This window comes from Harmonia axyridis, chromosome 6 (genome assembly GCF_914767665.1).
Source record: "Harmonia axyridis chromosome 6, icHarAxyr1.1, whole genome shotgun sequence".
Taxonomy (NCBI): Eukaryota; Metazoa; Arthropoda; class Insecta; order Coleoptera; family Coccinellidae; genus Harmonia; species Harmonia axyridis.
Window position 1 is genome coordinate 2,684,091 of NC_059506.1, and position 18,829 is coordinate 2,702,919.

Below are 18,829 nucleotides of genomic sequence, written 5' to 3' on the forward strand. Positions count from 1 at the left end.
TTGTTATTTATGTAGGTTAGATGTGCCTCCTTCTTTTCTTGTGCCAGATCTTTTACTTCCGATGTGAACCAGGGCTTCTCTCTCCGCTGATGTGAGGTTGCCCTGATTGTTCTCTTCCCCAGCGCTTCTTCGGCTGCTTCATTTATGTTCTTTAGGAGTATTTTCCACGCCTCGTTCACCGTATGTTGGTCACCGATTGTTGTTTCCTCTATTTTGTTTGTCAAACGTCTCCTATATAAGTCGAGTATGCTCTCTGTTTTTAGGGACTCGATGTTGAACTTTGTTACTGGATCGTGTTGTTTGTCCGCTTTTGTTGGTCTTCTCATTCCAGATATCACACCTAGCACCAAATTGTGGTCAGACCCTATGTTTGCCGATGTTAATGATCTAATATCTAACACTTGTTCTGGTACAATTGCTCTATTCGTAAGGATGTAGTCTATTGTAGAAGTTACACCCCTGCTCCCACGGAAAGTAATCTTATGTTGAGGTTTGTGACGAAAGTATGTGTTGTTGATTCTTAGCTCGTTGTAGGTGCAGAATTCGATGAGCATCTCTCCCCGGTCATTTATGATTTCTTCGTTGAATACGTTCTTAATTCCTGGAATTACCTCGTTACCCACTCTCCCGTTCATATCTCCCATGATAATAATTTGGTCTTGCTTGGGTATCTTGTCAACTGTTAATTGCAATTGCTCATAGAAGTCGAGGGCCTCCTGTGTTGGCCTTCCAGTATCCGGTGCATAAACTGATATTATGTGTGTGAAGTGGTTTTCCAGTTTCAGACTGATTTTTAGTATTCGATCGCTCCGATATTCGATGTCACTGATGATGTTCTGATATTTGTAATCTATGAGTACTCCCACTCCCGACGTCGCTCTAGTTTCTTTTGGCCTCCCGGAGTATATCAAGATGTAGTCGCCATACTGTTCGGTTCCTTTCCCTCTCTTCTTCGTCTCGGAGATTGCGCAGATGTCTATTTTCTTGTTTCGCAGTTCTAGAATGATTTCCTGGTCTCTTCCACTAAAAGATCTTACGTTCCAGCATCCTATCCTCAGTTGTGTCCTCTTCCTCTTCCTTCTCATCTTCGTGTTACCTCTCGTGTTCCTTACTCTCGCTTGGTCCGTCATCAGTAAATCCGTCGTGTTCCGAGGCTCGGTTTGGGTTCTGTGAGCAGTGTTTCTTTTGATTACGTAGGGTAGGTCGCTAGCCTCACCCTACAACCCTCCTCCTTTATCCGGGCTTGGGACCGGCAGTGGCAGCTATTGGGCTACTCAATCCACCCAACACCCACCACAGGCGGAGTTGAAAACCACTCGGACCCGTCAATTTCTGATTCGGGAAGAAACAACTTTTCCGATCTCCTAGTAACTTCAACCTCCCAACGGGGGTGAGTACAACCCCTAAATTTCAAATAGCGATGAGTGGTGTCATGATACCTGATTTTGAATATTCGCTTCGAAATTTCCATCCTAACGAAATGACAGATAAAATAGTGGAAAAGTACAACTCCTAAACATCTTTAAAATGTGTCGGATATGAATAATATTCTCGGGATAAATTCCACATTGCCCCTTTCACTATTTTAGCTATTATTTCATTTATCCAGGGATTTTTGAAGCGGAAATTGAGGGTCAGATAGTACTCGAAATGATCTTCAAAATTAGGTATCGCAACACCCCTCATCCCTATTCAAAATCAAGGGGTTTTGTTCCCCCATTAGGGTGTTGAAGTTATAGGGATAAAAGAGCCGGAAAAGTTGCCCCCTCGAATCAGAAATTGACGGATCCGAGCGATTTCCACATTTTCATTTGAAAGTCGGGAAAACGAGGTGTTACGTATTCGTTGGACCACCCGATATAAATAATTATATAAAATACACTGCGCAAAAAAATTAACGCACATTCTGAAAATCTCACTTTTAATGAAAGTTGACTCTACAATGACTTTATAACTTATTTTTTATGTTCTCTCGGGAAGGTTTTGAACGAAAAATGGAAGAAAAATTCAGGATTTCACCGAATTTTATGTGAAAGAAGAGAAATAAACAATTTTCAAAATACTGGAATGCTGATAAGTGATTTGATACTTGGTATTTCCATCTCTTGCGTTAATTACAACTCGGCAACGACGGTTCATACTCAAAATGAGTGATCTCAAAATGTTCTGATCTAATCCTTCCCAGATTTCTCTGAGTTGTATTCCTAAGTCATTAAGAGTAGCTGGATGATTTTCTGAACTTCTCAGCCTTCAATTGAGGTTGTCCCAAACCTGCTCAATCGGATTGAGATCTGGACTTCTTGCTGGCCATTCCATTCGAGAGACTTCAACCTCTTCAAGGTACTCCTGAACGATGCGCGCACGATGGGGTCTGGCATTATCGTCCATAAAAATGAAATTTTCACCAATGTATGGATCAAATGGCACTACATGCTCTTCAAGAATGTTCCTTATATACCTATCAGCATTCATAGCTCCATTATCAACGACCACTAGGTCTGTGCGAGCAGTCAAAGATATTCCACCCCATACCATAATCGATCCTCCCCGAAACCAGTAGTATTCAGGAAATTGCACTGAGCATATATTTCATGTAAACTTCTGTATACAAGGGAACGTCGATCACAATAGTAGAGGCAGAATCTAGACTCATCTGTGAAGAGAACTCTTTCCCAATCAGCCTCTTCCCAATGGATATGCTCTCTCGCAAAATTCAAACGCGCCCTTCGATAGGCTGGGGTAAGAGCTGGGCCTCTTGCCGCGGCACGAGGCCTCAAATCATATTCTCTGAGGCGATTTCTTATTGTCTGAGTGCTAATTTGCAGCCCATGTGTTTGCTCAAGCTGATTTTGAAGGAGGCGAGCTGTTGCAAACCGTTGTCTCAACGAAGAATCTCTCAAGTAACGTTCTTGAATGGCAGTTATTACCAGTGGTCTACCCTGTCCTGGTCTTCGGACATTCATACCTTTCTCCCCGAATCGCTGCAACATTCTGGACACACTTGTATGGGAAACTCCAAACCTTTCTGCAATTCTTGTGTATGTCCACCCTTCTTCTCGCAAAACTACCGCTTGGGCACATTCGTCTTGGGTCAAATTGCGCGTTTCGCGTTGCATAGCGATCGAGTGTAAAAAATCAAACGAAAGAAAAACTATTGATCACTAGAATTGATCGAGAACAACTGATTTCAGAATGGAGCCAATACATTCAAAATCTGATAATCTCATCTTTTTTTATTCCTGCTGGGAAAAAAACATCTGTATTGAAGAAAAACGTTGAAAGTGGATAACATATGCATGCATAATTCTGATAAAAATAATAATCATTGAGAACACCTTCAGTTGTAGAATAAATTTGAGATTTCCATAATGTGCGTTAATTTTTTTGCGCAGTGTACATATTTCAACCTTCATGCAACTAGGAATCATTCAGGAAGAATATCGAAAAATAATAGCCAATATTTCCGTGACAAGAGATGGTTCGAGTTTAGATTTTTATAGCAGATAAAAATAGACAGCATGGAGCTTTATGTAAATTTCTTGCTGATAGCATCATAGGAATCATTGAATTCAAACGGAAGGAGAATATGAACAAAATTAAATTTCTGTAACGAGTTTTTTGTTAAATATTATAAAAAACAATTGCAATCTGATACGGCAGCAGTTAGGTTAATAAAAGAGACTTACGCATCCTGGGAATTGTTCTTCCGAAAAAAGACAGAACAGGCCGTGTTGTGTGGCTTATTGCACCATCTTGTTGGAACCACATCTCATTCAATTCCATATCATTAATTTCAGGCAAAGAAAATATCGGTACCTAATCACTTTATATCACTTCAATAGTTAATTTTTTTTTTATAAAAGATTGAAATATGTTTCAAATGTGACGTTTCAATGAAACTTCATGAAATTCCCAATTCTCTCCTCATAATTTTCAAGCCAAAAATGTAGATATGGGTCCATGCAGATATTATCGTTCAATTCTTAGATTTCTAATGTCACTGAGTATATCTTCTGAACCCATCAAAGGAGAATCTTGGAATTTTATCGAAAACGAACATAAACATATGAAGGCACATCGATAGCTGTATGCTGTAGAATAATGGTTTCCAGTTTTCAACTCATGAAACTTATATCACCCTGCGATAAGAAGTTCCTCCACTTATGAATTCAATTCAGTTGAATTATTGATTCCCATTCAAACAAATGAGTATCCATTACCTTCGGAGTAGGTAGATAAAATTTGAGTCTATAACTAGAACAGAAATTAAATGAAGAAAAAATATGAATGGAAGTGTTAATATTTAGCTGCTTCGAACTGAGAAGTCATAAAATGAGAAAATAATCATATGTGTTCACTTAAATGAAATATTGTGTATCTAGTGCGAAAAAACGAAGATTTCTCACGAGTGCAGAAATTTAACGAGGCGAGTGAGAAGAGCAGGGCCGGCGCCAGTAATTTTGCCGCCTGAAACAAAGAATTTTTCGGCGCCCCTGCTGAAAAAACAGCAATAACAACATGACGTCACTTAGGGATTCACGGCTTGACTTGTTTTTCAAGTTTTACAAGTAATATCAAGTAGCTTGATATCAAGTCAAGCAATACATATCTCAAATCAAGTCAAGTTCAAGTATGTAATATTTTACGAGCTTAATTTTCAAGTCAAGTAGTCGGTTAAAATTTCAAGCTACTCAATGCCTCCCAACCCCTCCAAGAAAAAATACAAAACTTTCTTTATCCGATGGAGAATCTCTCAATCTTGTGTAAAAAAAATTGAGTTCTAGTTAATGAAGAATAATAAAGTGTTTCAATACATAATAAAATTACACCATATAGTTTCCAAACTATTATTCAGTCAGTTTAAAGTGCTTAGTTTTGACAGAAAATATCGAGAGTGCTCCACAGTAATCACAATGAGAAATTTGTCTCGTATTTTGCATTTCAAATGGAATTCCGTGTGCTGAAGCATTGAAACTATTTCATAAGACTCACGGTAAATCGACCACATCAAGAGCACGAGCGTATGAATTCCTAATACCTGTTGAGAGGAAACCAGAAATATGTCAGATTCCATTGAAAGTGAAGGTTGAGTTAACAGTTTCTTCTATGATCGCGTAGTGCACTCGTTATTCGTTCAAAATGAAAAAAAAATAAATAAAGAATATTATTTGAGCGTTATGAGGAAAAAAACCAGATATAAGGAAAATCTCACGTAGGTATTTGAAACACGAAAATCTCACAGAACTAACATAGTGAACAACTCAATAAATCCCATAGAAAACCACCGCTCCAAAATACTCGTTTTCAGTTAAATTCTCTGTATGCTTCTCAAAAATGTTTTGACGATTGAGTTTATCGTTAATGTACTTAAGTAGGTATATAATTTCAGATATAATAATAATGTAGTTCATGTTCGATCGATTGAAGATTGATACAATGAAAATTACAGAAATAAAAACTCTTCATCTAAAACACATATATACATATACAAATTCATTCAGAATTACACCCTCTAAAGTCTAAAGGGTAGAAAGACTGAAATGAAGAAGTGCTCACTTTGATTTTCTAGGGAATGTTATATGTTTGCACTTGTTAACATTCAAAGACAAGAAGTGCAGGAAACAAAATTCATAAAATCTGTCCGAATCATCTTGGAACTTCCGGGCATCATCTGAATTTCTCACTGCAAAATTCATTTCAAGGTCATCCGCGTAAAATTCGAAGTTTATGTGAAGAAAACATCTTCAGATATCATTGATAAATCAAATGAAAAGGAGTGGTGCTAAATGAGAACCCTGAGGCACTTCTGATTCAATCCTGTAAACCGACGTCAATGCATCATTTATACTATATTTAACTCATTGAAATCTATCACGCAGATATATAACTCAACTGATCCATATTTTGGCGATAGATTAATGAGAACTGATCTACCCCCTGCCGTCTTGTGCTGGTTGTCGAATGAAGAGAAAAAAATAATAATCACAATAGAGTCGAATAACTTGTCAAAGTGATGCAGAACAGAGATAGGTCCGAGGATAGGTCTATAGTTTGATACTGAATTCATTTTTCTAATTGTGTAAATAAAAGTAATTTCAGCAAGTTACACTCCTTATGGGAAACTCCAGTATGCAGTGATAGAAAATAATATAGAGTAGAGGGATAAGTGAAATTCTATTGAATTGTAATTCGATCAACATATTTTCATGAAAATATAATTGAAAAAAATTTTTCTAGTTGTGCACTAGATGGATGTAGCGGTAAATAGATCATAGATGTCATACAATAAGCTTATGTATTCATAAACATAACGCCATCGAAGTATTAGTCGATTTGTGTCTGCATCATAGAGTTATTATCGATTAAACATGAGAAGGTTTTCGAAGATGCAGAATTGAAGGCATTACTTGATCAAGACTCGTGTCAAACGCAACAAGAATTGGCAGGATCATTGGGAGTGACGCAACAAGCCATTTCAAAACGCCTGAAAGTCATGGAAATGATTCAGAAAGGAAATTGGGTGCCGTACGAGTTGGAGTTGAGAGATGTTGAACGGCGTTTGTTTGCTTGTGAATAGTTGAAATTAGTTTCATAACGATAATCTCAAGCGCAGAAAATCATGTGGATATCCCGGCTATGCTTACACGTCGACGGCCGAAATGAATATTCACGGTTCCTAGATCATACTAAGTATTTGGAGGGACCAGCTCGGCCTAGTGTATTATGAGTTGTTAAAACCGACTGAAACAATCACAGCACTTCCGGTCTTGTCTTATAAAGAAGTAAAAAATTGGATTGATTCGTGGATCTCTTCAAGAGATGACTAGTTTTTTCAATGCGGGATTCGTACGCTGCCCGAAAGATGGAAGAAAGTATTGGCCAACGATGGACAATACTTCGAATCATAATGTATTACCAGTTTTTCATAAAATAAACCTCGAATTTCGGAATAAAACGGCGGAAGCAAAATTGTACGCCTTTGAAATTTATGTTATCGATGCATAAAGGGAATTATAAAGAAAAAATCTTCCTTCGACTCCTCTTCATTTCTTCAGTTCTTAATGGTTGAATGCTTCATTTTCCACAAGAAAAGACCTTCGTGTTGTGGTGATAAGAAACAGCGTCCCAAGTAGGTTAACTAGGAGAATTATTCTATTTTTAGGAACCCCACTTGTTTCTGGACGTATTCCTGAAGGATCAATATTAATCGAGTGTACCTCAGACACTCATTCCTTATTTACATACACCGAATAGTTTTCGGTTGGCGATACATGCACGTGATACGTGATTCGTCCATATTTGAATTATAATTTAGGAATGCTTCAACATCAAACCTTTGATGGTCGTGAACCCCTAGCCTTGTTGATATCTAGGGGAAATATTCGAAACAGCACAAACATGGAGGTATACTGTAAAGGGAGAATGACATGCAGGCATGTGCTGTATCATCAGGACTATTTTTCTGTAGGAACATCAAAACACCCTTCGGCATACCAAATACAGATTCCAATTTTTTATGATATTCTTCCAAAATTATGTTTTTTGAGGACTTGTTCCCTTAGTAGACCGCTGTGTCATTTCGTTATGATGTTTTTTGACTTCAGGTATGATCATAGAGTCATAAACATAGATAGAGGGAGTATACGCAATTTTTACATGTCTCCAACATGGTTAGTTTACGTTGCTGGATTGTGATATACTTTCGAATTCACAATTTTACTATATCCTTATGAATGTATATTATATTGATTGAAATATATTTATTTGAGTGATTCTCAATTAAATATGCTAATTTGAATATTTGGAATCTGATATTTTTACTAATTGTCGAATTTATAATAAGCAGAATGTTTATTACTTTCTGTATGTTATCTACCTGCTGAATCCAAGGTTTAGCAACTTCTGCTCTCCTAGTGTCATCGGTTGTTTCACGTTGTTTGGCGCACTTGAAGTTTGTTTTCTGAAAATCTGATATATTTAGGTTATATATCTGATATATTTTTTGAGTTAATATGGTGTAGCGTTTAATTGCAGCACCAAATACAATGTGTTGTAATTTTGGTTGCCTACTGATGAATTTGATTCGAATTATATTCCTTTATTGTTTAGCACTTTTTTGTTAACATATGTGCCCGATACTGGAATTTTCTTTCAAGAAAAACGCACTTTCACTTTGTTACTTATGAATTTGGAAAGTAGAAGTCTCGTTGATTGTGAAAATCCAAAAATTTTGGGATAACGTTATTTTCCTTATTTCTCAAGAATATATTGAGCATTGGTTTCTTTGAAGAAGCAATATATTACCCGTATTAGGGGATTATCTAAGTACAAAGAACGAGTTTCTTTCTTCTAAGGCCGCCCAATAACCAAAGTGAGTGTAATTAATATTCTTTATGTATGATTTTCGTTCAATAACATCAAGAACAATTATCTACTGCATATTTTCGTTATTTTAGGGCCTTTTTTTGCCTCCAATTTTCCAACATCAATTTACGTTTTGAATAAAACATAAAATTCAAGTTCACCGACCATTGCGAAAATTGCCTAACACCCTGCAACAGTTAGATGGTTATATGCTGCGGATCTTTGGATTGTTCCTTCTTTCTTTAAGTTCTGGACACAGGATTTTGAATTGGTGAAGTTAATTTGAATAATACATTCAGCCCTGCTGATTCTCCGGTTGGTATGTACAGAATTGATTGCTGATTCCAGTTAGAAATATCCTGGTACAGGGAGAATTTAATTTTGTAGTTTTGAACTCATTCGTTTAACAAACAATGTCGTGGTCATATTTTGAAATTGCTAGAATAGATTATATTGTATGTTTTTCTTTCCTTTGAATTCAGATTGAAGGTATCAATTAATCCCATATGAGTGCAAACATTTTGTTACATTATCTTTAAGATTGTATTTGAAAAGTTTTCATTCGGTCGTCTGAATTAAGAGTAGGTATTTGATTTCTTTCCATAAATATAAAAGTATAGTGAATTCAAAAAGTTCATGTAAATTCAGCCATTATATAATCTTTTGTTATATATATATGAAGAAATTTGTGAGCTGATCTTGATCAAGTGAGGTAGCCTTTTTTTTGTTTTTTTTTTAAACCTATCGTTTACAATTTCAAGTTATCTCTGAGAATTTTAATGAAGATAGTATCTGAATTTTGACTGTCGGAATATAAGGGAACTGGAAGATCGATATTTTTTCTTTTCCTTGATTCATTTCATTATTATTTTTTTTTTCATATTTCTCTGTCACCAAACATACAGGGTGTTCTGATTTGTTTCCGACAAACTGAAACGGGTGATAGATCACATCATTTTAAGCAAAAAAGTTCCTATGAGCATGGGTCCGGAAATGCTTCGTTTCCGAGATACAGGGTGTTAAAGTTGAAAAAATAATTCGCGTTTTCTTAAGTATCTTTCGACTGATTCCAAATAATTGCATGAAAGTTGGTACATAGGGTTTTTTGAGGTGAGAAATTGAAATTTGTGGTGGATTTGGTTGTATTTTCTAGAGGGCGCCACTGGCAATCTTTTCGTCCCCTTTAAACCGTAGCAACTTTTCTGTGCTACCCTGTACGTCATTCTGGACTAAAAAAATCGATTCACCTGACTTTTCTAGTTAAAAAAGGTATAACTCATTTAAGTTGCTAGGGGCAACCGTTTCAGAGAAAAACGCATTTAAAGCCAAATCCATATTTTCGTAATCTTTAAAACATGTAGAAACAAATTTGTAATAATTTCAAATTAAATATTTTTTAGAAGTAACAATTTAGAACAAAACAAAATAACATAATAATTTTTAATTCTGTTGAATGCACAAATGACATCTTCGAATGATTGATTGTTTTACATCAATTGTTGCGGCAATAGATTTAAAATGGCTATACACAATGACAGATTTAAAGTGTATTAGGTTCAGATGTCATTAATTATAATTATAGTTAACTAAGTTAATAGATTATCAACAAATACAGGAATATGGTATTGGTTACCAAAGGCCCGAACGAAGCATACAAAGAAGAAATCATCTACAGAGAAATAGGATTTTACAGACCTTCGAAGAAAATGAAAACTCAGTATTCGTGAAGCATCCCAACAACGCAATATTTCAGGAAACAGAATATTCAGAACACTTAAAAACAACAATTACATAGCATACCACTTCTACTTATTAGTGGGCAATAGAAAATCCGCATGCATTTCGCCTTAGAAATTTTCAAAATGAATTTAAATTCAATATTTGAATAGGAATAATTTCATGGAAGGATTTCGAAGCAGTCAAAACATATTGAAGAAAACGCGAATTATTTTTTCAACTTTAACACCCCGTATCTCGGAAACGAAGCATTTCCGGACCCATGTTCATAGGAACTTTTTTGCTTAAAATGATGTGATCTATCACCCATTTCAGTTTGTCGGAAACAAATCAGAACACCCTGTTCATTCGGTTTTTACGTATTTAGCCGAAGCCATCTGCTCATATTTTCTTTCTGGAGATTCACTGAATGAAATACGTTGGCGCCCTTTAAAACATCGTGAACCCACGCCGTCTTCACTGACAGCTGACCGCGGAAATCATAGTAATCATAGTGAAACTCTTTTTTTTTTGCAAAAGAAATTTGAAATTTTTATTCTGTTAATTTTTTTTTAATCAGAAGCAGATTGCTATGAAGAAGGAATCACGACCTATACGGCCTTCACAGTCCCAAACAGTGAGTTTAGCCTCACGAAGTCGACGAAACACCTCCTCCAATATCTCAGGAACTTTTGATCACGAAATCAATATACCAGTGCCTAAACCAGCTGCAAGGTAAGAAATTCTTGAGAAAATATTAGAAATATATGAACATAACATCACCGAAGATGAATTGTTTGAAATATCTAAAGCTACCCGAGGATTTGTTGCAGAAGACTTGGTGAAACTTTGTTTAACAGCAAAATTCACAGTGAATTGCGATTCGAGGAGTGTTATGGACATTGGTGATTTGAAATTTGCTCTGAAGGATTTTACACCAAGTGGTACGAAGGATTTTCATGTAGAGATACCTAATGTAAAGTGGTCTGAAATAGGGGGCCAGGAAGAATTGAAAAACCTTTTGAAAAAGAATATCGAATATACAGGGTGAGTCTTTGACTTGTACATATATTTTAACCGAAGATTCTTGAGGTCAAAAGAAACACTTTTTTCATTTGCCATTTTTTCCGATTCGGCCCGGTTAAAAAGATATAGCCATTTTAAATTTTCATAATGAGCTAATTCACCCCTGAAAACCGGAACACTGAAGTTTTTGCAAGTATAAGATATACCATTTGAACCTTGGAAATAAGCTACTAAATTAGAAAAACCATTATAAACTCACTTTGAACATTCCATTTGTTGAAAAAAGTAGTATATTTATAATATAATAAATGAGTTATCTCTTTTTCATTGATGATAAAGATTAAATATTTTTCTCCTGATTTTCTATTTCATTTTCGTTAATCATAACGAATTGAGCTCGCTACCACCCATATTGGCTCAGCTCTGATATTCATAATTCATATCCATTCATTTATTATATCGCATTTATATTACTTATATCGTTTATTTCATTTCATGCCATTGAACCTAACATTCTAAAATAAATAATATTCATCTGTGAAAGTTCTAACACAGACTAGTAGTCTGTGGTTTTAAGTTTGAACCTCAAATTTCGAGTGTTGCAAATTTAAACAAAGTAGTTCGAATAATCTATGTTCTAACCTTAAATATTCATTTTCATTTCCTGTATTTACACTTTACACTGTTATGTGATATGATATTTGATATTATGTTCGCATAAAATGAAAATCATCGAAGATTTGAAGAAACCTAACAGAATATTGAAGTTCCATACATATTTTGAAGAAATTTAATAACAATTTCCAAAATAATTGTGTGGATACAAAATAAATAAGTGTGTATTCTGATAGAAAGCAATTCCTTTATGAAATGAAGCATTTGATTTGTTCCAACTATCTCATAAAAATATTGATCTGCATCAATATTTTTGAAGCCATCAGTGTGAAAATATGGAAATAAAGTTTTATGGCTCTGTAATCAATGAAAAATGTTAAACTCCACTTGTAATCAAATTTGTACTATAATATGTACCTACATTATAGCCAACCCTACTACTTGATTCATCTTGATTTTGCCATTGAAAATAAATGAGAAATATTCAATATAAATATCCACAATTTCTGTTGCCTGTTTCTTTCAACTCAACTATTTGTTTTCACATTAAAACAATTAGGGCACTCTTGGAAGTATGTCAATCATATGCTCTAGGATGAATTTATGGAATAGCAAAAGAATAAAAGTATTCAATCTCAATCAATTGAAAATTTGTCTAGTATGTACCTAGTACCGAAGAAGAATATAGTATTGTTCGATAGCAGCAGTCTTTAGTGGGATATTGATGGTTTTCATTATAATGGGACTATTTTGTGAAAACTTTTTTAAACATGGGCTTTATGGGAAATCTGGACTTTTCAAAATAGAATGTTGATTTAATGAAGTATCTTCTTATTATCAGAGCTGTGCCAAAGCTCAGTAATTTGTAATCAAATTGAGGAGTTGAGGTGAGCTTATTCAAATAACTTCATTTTCAATCTAAGTTGGCTAGTACTTCAATTCTAAAATCTGAGACATGAAATCATAGTAAATATTCATTTCTGTGGATATTTTTCCACAACAGAACAGAGTTGCATTTAGCCAAATTACCCAATTTTTTGAATTTCACAGATAATTTTTTTTTTTTTTTTACTTAAGATCAAGTTACTCGAAAACGGCGCTCTGTACAAGAAAATATGAGGAATACTTTTATTTTTCAAATTAGCCAAATATTCTTCAATGAACGTTCAAATTACCTTTGAGGGTTGAGTTCTTCGAATTTCTGGTATTTTTATGGGATGTAATGTTCATAATGAAGAAACTGAAAGATGTGTAGGGAATCTTGTAATCGGAAAAGATGTATCACATCGAGGAATAGCTATATTCCAAAAATCATTTCCTTCGGTAGAACCATTTACGAGATATAGCCGAAAATCAAATTTTTTTATCGATTTTCAACAGCCTGTATCTTTGTAACCGGGCCGAATCGGAAAAAATTATAAACGAAAAAAGTGTTTTTTTTGACTTCAGGAATCTTCGGTTAAAATATATGTACAAGTCAAAGACTCACCCTGTATATTACACCCTGAAATATATGAGAGATTCGGATTAGTACCCCCAAAAGGAGTGCTTATGCATGGTCCACCAGGTTGTTCCAAAAGAACTATAGCTAAAGCCCTGGCTACTGAAAGTGGTTTCAATTTTGTTTCAATCAAAGCTGCTGAATTATTGGACAAATATGTTGGTGAATCTGAAAAAGCTGTTAGAGATCTATTCAAGAGAGCAAGAAAAGTGTCACCTTCAGTTATATTCTTTGACGAAATCGATGCTATTGCTTGTACGAGAGCATCAGGATCGGGAGATTCGAATAAGGTTCAAGAAAGAGTTACAATGCAACTTTTTGCAGAAATTGATGGTGTTACACCTCTGAAGGGTGTGATCGTTCTAGCAGCCACCAATAGACGCGACAGACTTGACAAAGCTTTGTATAGAGATGGTAGATTGATGGCAGTATCAGTTCCACTACCAGATTATGAAACTCGAATGAAAATTTTCGAGTTGAAAATGCGCAAAATACCTGTAAAAAATATAGATATCAAAATGCTAGTTGATCATACTGAAAATTGTTCTGGGGCCAAAATTGAGGGACTCGAATGAAAATTTTCGAGTTGAAAATGCGCAAAACAACTGTAAAAAATACTGAATACTGAAAATTGTTCTGGGGCCAATATTGAGGGATTGTGCAATAAAGCTGCGTTTATAGCTCTAGGAGAGAATCCAGAATTTAAATGTGTAACTATGGAACATTTCAAGAAGGCATTAGGAACGGTGAGTCGAAGAAAATTAACATCTTCTTATAATGTATTTATTTTTATAAGAAATATGTTTTTAAGATTATTTCATGTTGATATTTGAAATCATTTTAGGATAAATATTAAATTTTAATTGTTTTTTAAAAAGAATTTAATTTTGTAGTTTTGAACTCATTCGTTTAACAAACAATTTCGTGGTCATATTTTGAAATTTCTAGAATAGATTATATTGTATGTTTTTCTTTCCTTTGAATTCCGATTGAAGATATCAATTAATCTCATATGAGTGCAAACATTTTGTTACATTCTCTTTAAGATTGTATTTGAAAAGTTTTCATTCGGTCGTCTGAATTAAGAGTAGGTATTTGATTTCTTTCCATAAATATAAAAGTATAGTGAATTCAAAAAGTTTATGTAAATTCAGCCATTATATAATCTATTGTTATATATATATATATGAAGAAATTTGTGAGCTGATCATGTTCAAGTGAGGCAGCCTTTTTTTTTTGTTTTTTTTTTTAAACCTATCGTTTACAATTTGAAGTTATCTCTGAGAATTTTAATGAAAATTGTATCTGAATTTTGACTGTCGGAATATAAGGGAACTGGAAGATTGATATTTTTTCTTTCCCTTGATTCATTTCATTATTATTTTTTTTTTATATTTCTCTTGCCACCAAACATACATTCGGTTTTTACGTATTTAGCCGAAGCCATCTGCTCATATTTTCTTTCTGGAGATTCACTGAATGAAATACGTTGGCGCCCTTTAAAACATCGTGAACCCACGCCGTCTTCACTGACAGCTGACCGCGGAAATCATAGTGAAGCTCTTTTTTTTTGCAAGAGAAAGGACCCCGCACGTTTAGTAGGGAAAATGGCTTTCCGTGAATTTGGCTGAATTTTTGATATGTTGTAGTTCTTGATGAACTGATCAGAAAAGTCCTCAGCCATAAAGCTCAAAAATGGACAGTTTTCGAGATATAGAGCTTTGAAAATGGATTTTTTGCAATTTTCGGGGTTTTTGCTCATCAATCAGGGAGCTCTCATTTCTGGTTTTTAAGGAATTTGGATGTTCGGCGGCCAGAACCCGACTGAGAAATGATCTTCCTTGGTTATATTAGGCACCGCCATCGATAATTTTTTATACACTGCTCCACATTGGCTATGAAATGAGATACAAAATCCAAGATCTTCCATACATCTTTCCATGCCACAAGATGACGCCAGAATAATTCACATGACCGAGAAACGACATATTGTGAGATTTTCTTAAGATTTTTTCAATAACTGAATCCTCATATATCTGATGTCCAATAATATCAAATATGTTAGCCGAAATGTTCATAACCAGGCATCGCGAGCTGTAATGGGGGAAAATGGGAAAATCATTATCATATATCCTCAGGGATAACAATTGTGATCACTATTGATGTCATTTACATATGATATGTGATTTGTTTCTAACAAATCTCGATAATCTGACAATGGGGTGCCAAGACATTTTCCTCAGAATGTCTCGAAATTGATGATAGCATCTCACAGACAAACGAATCCGTGAAAATATCTGCAGTTTTGATACAATATAGTACTATCCTGGTAGAATATAGAAATCCAAGTGTTGGAAGCAAACTATGAATGGAACTTCCGATATTAACCCACGAATTCTTGAAAATATTTTTTTTTTATATGAACTTTTTGAACTTCACAAATATAAATGAATACTATCTAATAATATGATCGTTGGCAAAATGAATGAGTAGATCAATCAAAAACAATATAATAATGAGAGTAACATTCATAATAATAATAACAATAATGATAATAAACAAAAAACTTTTAAAATTATATTAGCAATCGCAAGAAATCATTTAGAATATTATGAATCGAATCGGGGGCAAAATTGATGATTTGATAATATAAAACTATATCAACGAACGTAACACAATCACAAATCATCTCAAAAATAAGAATTAATTTTGCCCCCGATTCGATTCATAATATTCTAAATGATTTCTTGCGATTGCTAATATAGTTTCAAAAGTTTTTTTTTATTATCATTATTATTATTATTATTATGAATGTTACTCTCATTATTATATTGTTTTTGATTGATCTACTCATTCATTTTGCCAAAGATCATATTATTAGATAGTATTCATTTATATTTGTGAAGTTCAAAAAGTTCATAGAAAAAAAAAATATTTTCAAGAATTCGTGGGTTAATATCGGAAGTTCCATTCATAGTTTGCTTCCAACACTTGGACTTCTATATTCTACCCAGATAGTACTATATTGCATCAAAACTGCAGACATTTTCACGGATTCGTTTGTCTGTGAGATGCTATCATCAATTTCGAGACATTCTGAGGAAAATGTCTTGGCACCCCATTGTCAGATTATCGAGATTTGTTAGAAACAAATCACATATCATATGTAAATGACATCAATAGTGATCACAATTGTTATCCCTGAGGATATATGATAATGATTTTCCCATTTTCCCCCATTACAGCTCGCGATGCCTGGTTATGAACATTTCGGCTAACATATTTGATATTATTGGACATCAGATATATGAGGATTCAGTTATTGAAAAAATCTTAAGAAAATCTCACAATATGTCGTTTCTCGGTCATGTGAATTATTCTGGCGTCATCTTGTGGCATGGAAAGATGTATGGAAGATCTTGGATTTTGTATCTCATTTCATAGCGAATGTGGAGCAGTGTATAAAAAATTATCGATGGCGGTGCCTAATATAACCAAGGAAGATCATTTCTCAGTCGGGTTCTGGCCGCTGAACATCCAAATTCCTTAAAAACCAGAAATGAGAGCTCCCTGATTGATGAGCAAAAACCCCGAAAATTGCAAAAAATCCATTTTCAAAGCTCCATATCTCGAAAACTGTCCATTTTTGAGCTTTATGGCTGAGGACTTTTCTGATCAGTTCATCAAGAACTACAACATATCAAAAATTCAGCCAAATTCACGGAAAGCCATTTTCCCTACTAAACGTGCGGGGTCCTTTGAAATTTTTATTGTGTTATTTTTTTTTTAATCAGAAGCAGATTCCTATGAAGAAGGAATCACGACCCTATACGGCCTTCACAGTCCCAAACAGTGAGTTTAGCCTCACGAAGTCGAAGAAACACCTCCTCCAATATCCCCAGGTGCATCTCAAAGTCTGGTGTGATGACGACCACATCGTCCAAATAGAAAAAGACATAGGGCTCTAAGTCATTTCCAAGGGCCATGTCCATAAGTCTTTGCCAGCGTGGTTTGCTATTACGCAATCCAAATTGCATCCTCTTGAATTGGAAGAGTCTCTGTTTGGGACTGTGAAGTCCGTATAGGGTCGTGATTCCTTCTTCATAGGAATCTGCCAAAAGGCCGACTTTATATCCATAGAACTGATAAACTTAGCATTCCGCAATTTATCCAGGGTATTAGAAACGTATGGAAGTGGGCAACTGTCTCCTCTAGTGACCGCATTCACTTTCATGTAATCGACGCAGAATCTGTAGCTTCCGTCCTTCTTCCTAACCATAATAATCGGCGATGCCCACGGGCTGAATCTCCTTTCGACAATTCCCTGATTCAACATGTCATCCAGTTGTTCATCTATACACTTTAGAAGAACAGGAGATACAGGATAGTATCTCTGCTTGATCGGAGGTCCATCCACAATCATTCCATGTTCTATTTTGTCAGTGCAGCCTAACGTAGTTCCCATCAGCTTCAAATTCCTTTCAACCAACTCACTCAGTCGACTATTCTGGTCTTCAGTTAGAGCAGCATCAACCCCAGCAATCTCCACAGGATCAGACGAAAAGAACCACTCGTTGTTTCTTAAGTTGGGTACAATTCCCAAAAGTTTCCAAAAGTCGGCTCCCAGCAACATCAATTGTGGTGACTCTGAAATGATCAAGGCTTCTATAACAACTATTTTACCTCTTACTATCATCGGAATAGTACAACATCCAACACTTATAGCAGCGCAGCTTTCTCGGGGAATCACATCCTATTGCCTTGTGACTTGTCATGTTGAAATTATAGCAAATTACCGACTCATGGGGTCTCGAATTTCCACTGATTCCTTTCATATCCTCCCTAGCTCTCTCTGTATGCTCTTCAATTCGAACTTCCGCAAGATATTCCTCAACACCAGCATAAGCTAGGTCTAGTTCCAAGCAAAATTGAGATTTTCTAGGTGGGGGGGGGGGAATGACTCAACTGATTCCCTTCGTTCTTTCAATTGACGACAATAATTCTTCAATTCCGCATATGAACTTATGTTCAACAGTGCTAGCTGAGTTTGGAAAAATGGTGAAATGTTCCTCATCACAATTTTAACTTGTTGGTCTTCAGACGGAGGCGATCTCAAACGGCTAAATAACGATCTCATGATTGCTAAATAAATTCCAATTTGCTCATCCTTACCCTGAATTCGCCTACGTATTTCCTCAAATAGTTTTTCGTCATAATTGAATGGCTCGAACTCAATCTGAAGTTTTTCAACGAATGAATTCCAATCCATTATCGAATTCCTCACAGCTCTGTACCAAATCAAAGTTCCACCCTCGAATAGATCTATTGCTGAATGCAAAACCTCCCATTTAGATACCCCTCGAGCCTGGCACATCTCTTCCACTCGCTGTAAGAATGCATGCACTGACATTCCGTGTTTATCTCCAGAGAATTTCAAGCCCCATCTATATACTGGTACAGGTTTTAAATGACTAGGACTCGCACCAGCTACAGTCGATATAGCAGGGCGAGGAGTAGAAGCTAATACATTTCGTCCTCGTGTATCCACCAATGAAGAATCGTCAGCCGACGCAGCATTTCCTGTCTTGTCTTCAAGATAATCCAACA

At 35.3% G+C, this 18,829-nt stretch overlaps 2 protein-coding genes across 2 annotated transcripts in view; one reads left to right on the forward strand and one right to left on the reverse strand.

The window, feature by feature from the left end:
• The window catches only part of LOC123682573, a 386,250-nt gene that overhangs the window by 353,174 nt on the left and 14,247 nt on the right, over window positions 1-18,829 (reverse strand). The window lies entirely within an intron of this gene.
• LOC123682403 (ATPase family protein 2 homolog) lies at window positions 10,673-14,797 on the forward strand. Its single transcript, XM_045621002.1, has 4 exons — window positions 10,673-10,717; window positions 10,832-11,120; window positions 13,211-13,750; window positions 13,841-14,797. Exons 1-4 carry the CDS (start codon window positions 10,673-10,675, stop codon window positions 14,053-14,055), a joined length of 1,089 nt encoding a protein of 362 aa, XP_045476958.1. The 3' UTR covers window positions 14,056-14,797.